This window comes from Elephantulus edwardii, unplaced genomic scaffold (genome assembly GCF_000299155.1).
Source record: "Elephantulus edwardii isolate Elephantulus edwardi_28Jun2011 unplaced genomic scaffold, EleEdw1.0 scaffold00067, whole genome shotgun sequence".
Classification (NCBI taxonomy): Eukaryota; Metazoa; Chordata; class Mammalia; order Macroscelidea; family Macroscelididae; genus Elephantulus; species Elephantulus edwardii.
This window is the reverse complement of record NW_006399817.1, coordinates 381,625-393,138: the sequence shown is the minus strand read 5'-3', so window position 1 is coordinate 393,138 and position 11,514 is coordinate 381,625. Positions and strand designations below refer to the sequence as shown.

The window sequence follows — 11,514 nt, the reverse complement described above, 5'->3', positions numbered from 1 at the left end:
ACAAAACAAAACTCTTGACCAGGCATTACAATACCAAAAACTTACAGATGCTGAGAGAAAGCGGAGCCATCCAACCATAACCAGGCACCACGTGCTTCATCATAAGACAGCCCAATCCAATACAAATTTTCACTGGCAAACTTAAAAATCTGCTAGGAAACAAGGGCAACAGTTTATATTAACTTGAAAATGCTCTGAGGAAGTGGTGTTTTTAAGAAAATCAATATCCCAACATATAAATTGCACACAGAGACGTCATCCTAATCTTCTAAATTATAAGGTACAGTCTTACAACAGACTCCTTTTTCTCATTTGGCAGACCCATTACTTTATGCAAAAAAAAAAAAGTTACTAAGCTATCACTTTCAGAAGGGAAAAATCTTTGTTATAAAAATCTATAAAGTAAAACAAAATAAAAAAAATCTATAAAGTACACTGCAATCCCAGAGGTACGCGGTTCAAATCCACCAGATGCTCTGCTGAAGAGGGAGGAACAATCGCCTCCTGTACCAGTCAGATCCAATTTGACGGTACACACATAAAATAAACAAAAATTAAAAAAAAAAATCTATAAAGTAGATCAGAAATCATACAGGAAAGCTTTCAGATCAACACCATGATGAGGGATAAATCTGTTTATGACCCCATCAACCTTTCTTCGATTCAGTCTCTTCATACATCTAAAGCAATTTATACTTTTTCTTAGGAATTTAATTGTTATGATCATAATCTCTCTATTTTGATTCAGAGACAAGAATAAAGCTACATATTTTAAAAACAACCTGTAAATTCAACTAAAGACTTTAATATTATAAAGCCATTTAGATGACTCTTTGGATAAAATAAGTAGAAATAATGATTTATTACACTGAATCCACTGAGAAAGATTTCTGTCACTCTAGCCAGCACACTAATTCTATTCTTTGATATAAATCTTTGAGGAATTTTATATGAGTTTTGTACTGGTTGTTTCACATCAGAATCTATAACAATTTGTTCAAATATAATCTAGTTAAGATTATAATCTAGTTAAGATTATATTAGCTGTATGGATCAAAATATTCATCTTACTTAAATATCATGTTTTCTAGGACACAAATTTGACTACAGAAGTACATACAAATTCCTCGTTGCTTTTCAGCTGCAGTAAGGTGGAATTCTGAGAAACACAGAAATCCCTGCTTTCTTCCCAAGTGTTCTTTTCATTAGAAAAGAAGTAACAATTGCATTGGTAACCTGTCCACTTTTCTTGGCATGAACAACAGTCTGAACCTAAGACAGAAAATAAAATGTGATTGATGACTTTGGGGATTTCAAATATTGTTATAGCTATTTACTCATTCAAACAATTTACTATTTCTCTTTTATTTACAAATAATCTTTGAACATCTACTACACTCACTGAATGTTCTTTATTGAGGATTGTTAACTTTGAATGAGTCAGATGTAAAAATTTTTATCAGAGGTTATATTCTAAAGAAAAAATATATATAATTTCTAATTGTTTACCAATTATATCCAATGATCATTTTGATAAACATATAAAATAAATTCTGTATATTAAAAGGGTGTATTGTTCTTTTACAGGATGGTAGGAAGATTTAGTTCTTAACAGACTCACAGCTGACCCTCCAGTGAGTATTCAGAGAAAATAAAGGAGAGTCAAGGGAGGAGATGGTCCATCTCTCTTGCTGACCAGCTCATGGATTGTAACCTTCTGTTTTGGGGACTGTAAATATGGGGGGAGGAGGGATATATTTAGAAGAATCTGAATTAAGGTCTTGACCAAAAACTAATCTCAAGGTGCAACTAAATAGAAGATAACTACATGAAAGAGAAGTAATTTTAAAAAGTCAAAGCATTTTATCATATTTTTCCAAACTGAAAAAATAAACTATATCATTAATTGATGACTTTTTGCTGTTTTGGATTTACTTTTTTTAAAGTATGAAGAATAAACAAACAATGGTGTGAAGCCCATAAATGAAGTTTAGCACTGGCAAGTGACTTCAACATGTCTTATGTTCAATAACTGAAAACATGACATATGGTGGATTCTCAAATGTTTACCAAATAACTAGTGTTGAGAGTGCATAAAATAGAAATAAAATGCCATTTGATCAGAAAAGGAGAGATAATTTGGAGTTCATAGAGATAAAAGATATTAATTTAGAAATTGTACTATAAACTTCTTCTTATGGTATAAGTAGATTTTATAATTGCAGAAATAAAGGTGCAGAGTAAGGAAAAGTGTAGATTATGAACAAACACAAGCAAAGAATTAGGATTAATTCTAAAATATCCTTTCATTTATAGATGACTTATTACTTTAAATATGCATTCACTGAGGCTCCAAATCAATCATTTTACACATAAATTATCCTTTTTTCTTTAGCATATTAATTATGTGTCAAATATGTAATTTAGTCTTATATTAGAGAACTATGTAATGAGGCTTTTCTGGAATTGTTGTTATGTGCTGTCAAGTCATCTGCAAAGTCATCTCATAGCAACCCTATGTTCAAAAGTCCTAAACCCTACCATATCCTGTGTCAATTTTACTGTCTCTGACACATCTACCCCTGTTATCCCAGTCACTGAATCAATCCATCTCTTTGAGAATCTTCTCTTATGCTGTCCCTCCAGCCTCCCAAGCATGAGGTACCTCTCCAGAGACTGGTCCTGCCTTGCAAAATGTCCAAAGTATGTCAGACCAAACTTCAGTATTCTTGCCTACAAAGAACAGCCTAGTCTCACTCTCTCTAGGATGAACTTGTTTGTTCTCCTAGCAGTCCACAGTATATTCAATACTCTTCTCCACAGCTCAAAGGCGTCAATTCTCCTTCTATCATCTCTAGTCATTTTCCAGCTTTCTGATGCATAGCAAATAATTGCTAAGTAAAAAACTATGGCCTATCCCCTTTTCCTTATGAATCAGGATGAAGTCTCTCTCAGGGACGAGTGATAGGGTATAGCAAAGGACACACTGACAAAGGAGATAAATCAGAACTGGCTTTGACAAGCACTGTGGCAATTGGACAATTAAAACAGATTTTCAAGGGGTGGGGGAAAGAAGAATGAACTGGGGAGGAGGGTAGAGAAAATAGTACAACAATGAATGAATGAAAACCCAAAATCTTTGTAAATGTTCATTAAAACTAATAAAATTTAATAATTAAAAAAAGGACTATGGCCTGAATCAGGTGCACCTTATTCTCCAGACTGACATCATTTCTCTTCAGTACTTTGGAGAGGTCTCTGACAACAGACGTTACCAATTCAACTCATTTTTTTCATTTTCTGGTTCCTAGTACCAAGAGTGTTGATTGTAGAGCCAAGCAAACTGAAGCTGTTTACAATCTCAATCTCTTTACCATCTGTCATGATGCTATCAATTGGTCCAGTGTTGAGAATCTTTGTTTTCTTGATGTTGAGCTTCATTCCATACTACAGTCTTTTGACCTTCTGCAACAAGCACTTCCGATCTTCCTCAGTTTCAGCAAGCAGGGTTTAGTCATCTGCATTAAGCAGATTTTTGATGATTCTGCCTCCAACCCTGATGTCACATTTCCCCTCATAGAGCCAGGACTCCCAGATACTCTGTTCTGCATAAAGATTGAAAAGATAGGACACATCCCTGGCATACACCCTTCCCGATTTTGAACCATGAAGTGTTCCCTTGCTCTGTTCTGACAATTGTCACTGGTCTAAGTATAGGCTTCACAATTTTCTCAGAGTCAGCCACAGTTTATTGTGATCAACACAGTCAAATGCCTTTGTATAGTCAATGAAAAACATTCATCTGGTACTCCCTGCTTTCAGCCAAGATCCAGCTGACATTAGCTTTAATATCCCTAGTACCATGGCCTCTTCTAAATTCAGCCTGCACTTCTGGCAGTTCTCTGTTGATGTATTGTCCCAGTTGTTTTTTAATAATCTTCAGCAGAATTTTTCTTGCATGTGATATCAATGATATTGTTTGATAATTTCTGCACTCTGTCGGGTCACCTCTCTTTGGAATGGGAACAAATATAGATCTCTTCCAGTCACTCAACCAAGTGGTTGTCCTCCAGATCCCTTGGCACAACTTGGTGAGCACAACTAGGGCAGTGTCTGTTTGTTGAAATATGTCAATCAGTATGTCATCAATTTTTGGAGCCTTGTTTTTTGCCAATTCTTTCAGAACAGCTTGAAGAAAATAAAATTTATATTAAACCAGGCTGCCCCTTGAAGGAAAGAATTATGAAGCTCTGTCTGACATACCTTGGGCCCGTTGCAAGAAGGGACCAGTCCTGGAAAGCACAGGAGATGAAGTCTCTCAATGAGATGGATTAATTCAGGTACTGGGATAATGAGGGTAGGTGTGTCAGAGACAGTTAGGTTGGCTCAGAATAGATCAGGGTTCAGTGCTGTTGTACATAGTGTCAGTATGAGTCACAGATGACTTGTCAGCACACAACAACAACTATATGATATACCATCATGTAACTTCCTTTGATTTTTTTAAAAGTTGATTGCTATTTCTATCATCATTGAGAATTTAAAAAAAAAAGTCCCAAAACCTTACCTTTCTGAATTTCCAAGTTAGGTCCTGGAGAGGAAGTTGACTGTACACTCTGTTGAGTAAATTCTATAAGAATTAATAGAAATTTATGTAAACACTTACATAAAAATACATTGTTGTTATTAAGTACCTTTCAGTCAAGTACGACCCATAACAACCTTATCAACAACAGATCTTAACCCTCTCCTATCCTGTGCCATCCTCACACTTCTTGAAACATTAGATCTCATTGAGGCAGTCACCTTACCTGTCCACCTGGTCTAGGATCTTCCTCTCCTTCACTGACTCTTCACCCTTCCTAGCATCATGTCCCTCTCCAAGGAATACCCCCTTTTACCAACATGCCCAAATTATCTGAGATGAAGCGTCATCATCCTTTCCTCCAAAGAGCACTCTGGCTGCCCTCGCCAAGACATATCTGTTTGTTCTTTAGGCAGTCCATGGGATGTTAATTGTAGACCAAGTAAGATTATGTTGTTGACAGTTTCAATCTTTTTCACATTTATTATGATACTGCTTCTCGGTCCCACTGTAAGAGTCTTTGTTTTCTATTTTTATTATTATTTTGTCATCTTTTTTTTTTTGCCTTCTACAGACATCTGTTATTGATAATTGAACAGTTAAATACTTGATGACTGGTCTTTGGTGCTGATCCAGGCTCAACATCAGGAGATCAAGGATTTCCAGGGAAGAATGGGTGAGTCCTGCGGTTCCCAACCCCCTGCTGCCCGCGCTGCTGCTGCAGCTCCCTGAGGCTCCCACCAGAGATGGACGGTAGGCACCGCACCCACCCCCCACCCCCGGCCAGGTTGGTGCAGTGGAGCCGCCACAGTGCAGCAGAGTGGACTGGTTCTGGGTAGAACTCTTGGAGCCAAGATGGCAGAGGCAAGAGACAGGGCAGTAGAATGGGGTTTCCTTTAATTGTCATCTTAACGAAGATTTACAGATAAGTTGGATTTTCATTCACTGAGACACATTTTGCTCCCTCCCTCATCCTTCCCACCTCCCAATTCATTATATATATGTATATATTTTCACTCATTGTTGCACAATTTCCTCCCTCCTCCCACACCTCCCAGGCCTCTTTGCAATGTATTCTGGACCGTTGACTTATATATAATAATATATGCCCTTTAAACAGTTCTTTATCTCATCTGTTCCAATACAGTGTTCATTATGCTTAGTGAAATGTCACAATCCCAAAAAGACAAATACTGCATAACACCATTGTTATGAGGCAGGACTGACATGGGGGATTGAGAGGAGACTAGGGAAAGAGTGGATAGAAAACGAATATTTCCTTTTCTTGGTGTTGAGATGCAATCCATATTGAAGGCTATTTTTTTTTATATTTTGCAAGAAGTGCTTCAAGTCCTCCTCACTTTCAGCAAGCAAAGTTGTGTCTTATAATTCAGGTTATTGATAAATCTTCTGATCTTGATACCACATTCCTCTTCAGAGAGTCTGACTTCTCAAATAATTTCCTCAGCATACAAATTGAATAGGTATGAACGAGTAGGTATTCATCTATTTGACATCAGCAATAATCTCTCTAGTACCTAGACCTTTTCTAAATCCTTCTTGAACTTCTGGAAATTCCCTTTCTGTGTACTCTTCTAGTCATTTTTAAATGATCTTCAGCAGTATTTTGCTTGAATGTGATATTAATGATATTGTTCAATAGTTTCCATATTCTGTTGGATCACTTTTCTTGGGAATGGGAAAAAATATGGACCTCTTCTAATCCATTGGCCAGAGAGCTGTCCTCATTTCCTGGTATAGACTGGTGAACATAAACAGGAATGCATCTCTTAATTAAAATAAACCAATGAGTATTCCATAGATTCCTAGTTCCTTATTTTTTGTCAATGCCTTCAATCTAGCTTCCACTTCCTCCTTCATTACCATTGGCTCTTGCTCATATAGTATTTCCAGAAATGTTTCAGCGCGTCAGTTTCTCTTGGTACAGTGATTCCGTATATCCCCTTCATCTTCTTTTGATACTTCCTGGGTCATTCAATACATTGCCCACAGAATCTTTCAATACTGTGACTCCGGGCTTAAATTTAATGCAGAACAAGTTCTTTCCTTTATATTCTCCAATTCCAATTCTCTGCACATTCATCTCATTATAATATTTTGTTTTGTCTTCTTGAGTTTCCCTTCAAAATTTTCTGTTCAGCCCTTTTACTCCAGCATGTTTTACCTTCATTTTGGCTTCCCAATGCTCTAGTTTAATTACCAGAGTCTCTTCTGACATCCATATCTGTTTTTCCTTTTTCCTCCATCTTTGTAAAGACCTTTGGCTCTCTTCATGGATCTTATCCTTAATATAATCCCACAACTCATCTGGTTCTCCATCACTGTTCTTCAGTTCTTAAATCTATCCTTAAAGTGATTTTGAAATTTATATGGAATAATTTCAAGATGATATTTTGGTTTTCATAAACTTGTTTTTCATTTTTTTTAGCCTCAATTTGAATTTTGCACATGAATAATTGATGGTCTGATCCACAGTTCACCCCTGGCCTAGTTTTGACTGCTAATATTAAGCTTCTCCAATGATTCCTTCCATAGATATAGTCAATATGATACCTTTACAGCCCAACAGGCAAGGGCCATCTGTAAATTTGCCATTTGTGTCTTTTTAAAAATGTATATTTTCAATGAATAAACCATTGAAAATAAAAAATTTGATTATTCTATTTCAGGTCTCTTTTCTATCACCAAACTCATATTTTCTGACTACTATTCCTTCTAACTTTTACATCCCAAATTGCATGTTTGGTCAATTTCAGACTGCAAGATTTGATAAAATTTTCAACTTCTTCCTATTTGGCTCTAAGCATAGAAGTGTATATTTGAATAATAGTCATATCATCATGTCTTCTTTATATGCATATGGATAATAAATATCCTGTCACACACAACATTGTAGTACAGGATAAAACTTGAAATTAACTTTTGGCTGAGTACACCACCATTCTTCTACTTTTTATTCTGATTATCTGATTCAAACCTAGTCTCACTAATACCTAGTAGGTCAATGTTCATGTGTTACATTTCATTTTCCACAATTTCTACATACATCTCATGTTCCAATTATTATAGGGTGTTTGCCATTATTTTTCTTCATTTTGACCAACTTCCAGTCTGGGCTATACTAATACTATTATAACTATATGTGCTTCTCTATAGTTTATAAGGTTTTACAAGGCCTGTTATTTAAGACATGGATGGCCAATCCTGTTTCGTAGTCCGTCTTAATTTTGGAGCTCTACTACAATATGTCCACAATGGAAAAACCTTGTGGCACTAAGACCTAAAACAATAAAATATTACTAAAGATAAAACACAAAGTTGATTAATAGTTTTATCACAATACTGATTTTTATAAAAATGGCTAGAAAAGCTTACGAATTTTCAGTAGAACTCCTAAAGTAACCATCAAGAAAAGACATATTCCTCCTAAGGTTCCAGATATCAGCCTCCATTGAGCAGTCTGAAAAACTGGAGTAAAGGGAAATAGGTGCTGGTGTTACTAACAGTAGAAACCAGTGAGAGACAATCAAGAAGTTCCAGTACTCACAGTATGGCTATACAGAAAAATATTCTAGCAATTAAGTCTTTTATTTGATAATACAATCATTCTCTCAATGTATCATCAGAAAAGGAAGATGTTCCTTTTAGAGCTACAAACATAATCAGCCTATTATTTAGTGTCTATTATTCTCTGAAGAGATTATCCATGCATTCATACATATTCTTTACCAACTCTATTTCCAGAAGACTTTAAAATGAATTTAACATACGATTTATTTTTTTTAATTGAAAGAAAAACCTAGACATCTACTGTTGAAAATTATTAAGAAGTGCCAATTTCTATTCATGTGCTTATTTTTAGACCTCTAAGATAAAATAATCACAATGTTGATTCCCATTAGGTAGGTAAAATAATTGAGGATTAAAGAATAACACCATATTCTAGTTTAGTGTGTGAACTGCATGCATACAATTTAGTTCTATTTAACATATACTACTAATGTCATTAATAAATATATTATTTGATAGCATGACCTGCTGCTAATCCCAATACAAACTCTGCTTTGATAAATATTCATGTGCGTATAGCTATATAAAGGTATATAAGGTAAAGAGACAGGAACACTTCGGAATTAAGAATGAGAAATTCCAAAACCAATGCACAGAGGAATTCTCCGGCAAGCTATATTCAATTCTGAGCATATTGAATTATGCTATAATTTTTTAAAACTTATTTTTTACGAGAAATAACATTCGCTCTTCTTAACAAAAGTTACTTGGTTACAGGCTTTTTTTTTTAAGAAAAAAGTTTTTTACTTTAGGAGATTCTGCATTAATATTAGCACAATCCCAAAAGATAATGTCAATAATAAATTCACTGTATTTTAACTGCTACTCTTGAATAGATTTAGGAGTCACAATACAAATCTTCTTCTAAAGAAAGGAATATTGAAATGTAAGTTTTTCAATTATCATGTTGAAATTATGTTGATAATAACATAGCCATGTGAATTTATTTCTCATTCAGAATGTAAACGTATCCATATTTGAAACCAAGAAACAAAGAAATCTATCTTAAGGAGTATACTCAAGGTACTCTTTAAAGGCAAAGATGGTGAGACTAAAAAGTTCACATAATTTTGACATATTACCAGCAGGAACGAGTCCTTGAAAAGGATATCATGCATGGAAAGTTACAGAGAGTGGGAAAAGGAGAAGATACTTAGTGAGATGAATTGACACAGTTACTGCAAAAATGGGTTTAAGTACACTGCAAATTGTGAGGATGGGCACATGACTGGGCAGAGTTTCAATCTGTTATAAATATAGTATGTTCAAATCAGGGTCTTTAATATGAGTCAGAATTCACTTGATGACACTTAACAACATATTACCAAAAGCCCCTTTTTGGAAAAGCTTCCCAGACCGTTCTTAGATTAAAGATTGATGATTGAAGACTTTAAAGTGAATGCAAGAGGCATTGACACATAAATAGCTAAAATATTGACTGTCTCTTATGGACCTCTGCCTTAGATTTAGCCAGGCCAATGAGAAAGGTTTTTGGGATACATTTATCATTTGTTTTTCTGATTCGGAACACACAAGCACACATACCTGCCATGAGAAGAGATGTCCCAGCGTTGAGGTAAGGAAAGCACAATGAGTGCTTGTTTGCTAACAGAGTTGGAGCACGTAGCTGAGCTGAAGGTTAAGGATTCCAAAAGGATATTTGAAAAAATTTAAAAAAAAATGAAATGTACCTATTTAAATGATGTCCTTGAATGATCTGTTGATGAGCCACATAGAACAACAAATAAGAAGCAGTCAAATGACTGCTTCTAAAGCGCCCCGGATATCACAATACAGGAAATTCTTACCAAACATGTGTATAAGCCCTTTGATTAGCAGGAAAGCATGTGAGAGGGAGTTTGCTTGTTGTGTTTGATGTTTCAATGTTAAAATAATCTTCATAATGTATTTGGAAAAAAACTTGGCAAAAATTGGTAAAAGATGAATGTAGTAATTCCCAATTTTATGTAGAATTTTTCTACTTTAATAACAAGCATTTACTTTGTATAAAACACATGTAAACGTAAAATATATATATTAACTCATGTGCTTATAAAATGTTTTAGTAAGAAGATTACATGAATATCTTATCTTCTTAATGAAGGAAAACATTCCAAAGGCCTAAATAACTTATCCAAGATAACAAGTTTAAAAACTAAGCAATCTGGCTCTAGTACAACCTATTTTAAATCAAGCCCATCTCTCTGTGTCTATATTTTCAGCAAGTTTTATTTCCTTTATTTTACCCAAAGTACTTGGCCTAACAATACCTCATTTCTTCATTTCCTTTCTAGTCTCATTTAATCAGCCAGAACAGACAGAAAAAAAAATAAAGTGTTGCCTTAAGATTCACTATATAAACAGAGCCTGTGATGCATGATCCAAGGACGTAGAAAGAGAAAGTTTTACTTTAAAGAATTCACCCACACAACAGTGAAGATTGAAAGATCAAACTTCTTGAGTGAAGTGCAGGCTTAAGAGTTCTTCAGAGTAAGTCAAGTGTCAGGCTTAAGAGTTCTTCAGAGTCATAGACTTAGACGAGTTGGTAAAGACAGAAATGGACAATTCATTTAGCAGACTTGCATCTTCAAGATCAACTGAAAGAAAATAATAGATTGGGGTGAAGGAGAAAGAGTCCTGCCAAAATAATAATTTATAATCTGAAGGAAGACAACAGTCTAAGGAAACTCTCCTTTCAACTACTTGCTTTATTGTGTTAGATTTTATTTTATAGCTTCATTACATTGTTGTTGTTGTTGTTGTTGTTGTTGTTATGTGCCGTCGAGTCGTTTGCGACTCATAGCGACCCTATGTACAACAGTCCTAAACCCTGCTCTATCCTGTGCCAATTGTATTGCCTCTGACACACCCATCCTGATTACACCGGTCACTGAATCAATCCACCTCATAGAGGGTCTTCCCCTCCAGCGCTGTCCCTCCACCCTCCCCAGCATGATGTCCCTCTCCAAGGAGATGCATGCAGTGTGTCATCCAAATATTCTTATGGAGTTAAAAAATGTAAAGTGTTCAACTGATCATCAAAGGTTTGGAAACTTGAGTTAAGCCAGAGATACCTTAGAAGAATGATTTAATGATCCACCTCTAAAATTCAGCTGCTGAAAATCCTATGAAATAGTTATCCTCTGTAATCTATAAGGTTATCCTGAAACAGGTGGAACTTGCTGATATTGGCATGGTTTGGCTTCTTAAAATTTTGAATGTACCATGGACTAGTAGGGGTCATGGTACTAGAGATATTGTAGCTGATGTTAGATGGATCTTGGCTGAAAGCAGGGAATACCAGACGAATGTCTATCTGTGTTTCATTGACTATGCAA

General features: G+C 35.3%; 1 protein-coding gene across 1 annotated transcript in view; it reads right to left on the bottom strand.

Moving 5' to 3' along the window:
* Positions 1 to 41: 41 nt before the first annotated feature.
* LOC102872163 (natural killer cells antigen CD94-like) overlaps positions 42 to 11,514 on the bottom strand; it is a 35,497-nt gene continuing 24,024 nt past the window's right edge. Inside the window, exons 2-5 of the mRNA XM_006888451.1 lie at positions 7,982 to 8,074; positions 4,568 to 4,630; positions 1,121 to 1,272; positions 42 to 149 (exon numbers count right to left, since the gene is read on the bottom strand). Of these exons, the coding sequence (XP_006888513.1) occupies positions 42 to 149; positions 1,121 to 1,272; positions 4,568 to 4,630; positions 7,982 to 8,074 (416 nt within the window). The remainder of the gene's footprint in view (positions 150 to 1,120; positions 1,273 to 4,567; positions 4,631 to 7,981; positions 8,075 to 11,514) is intronic.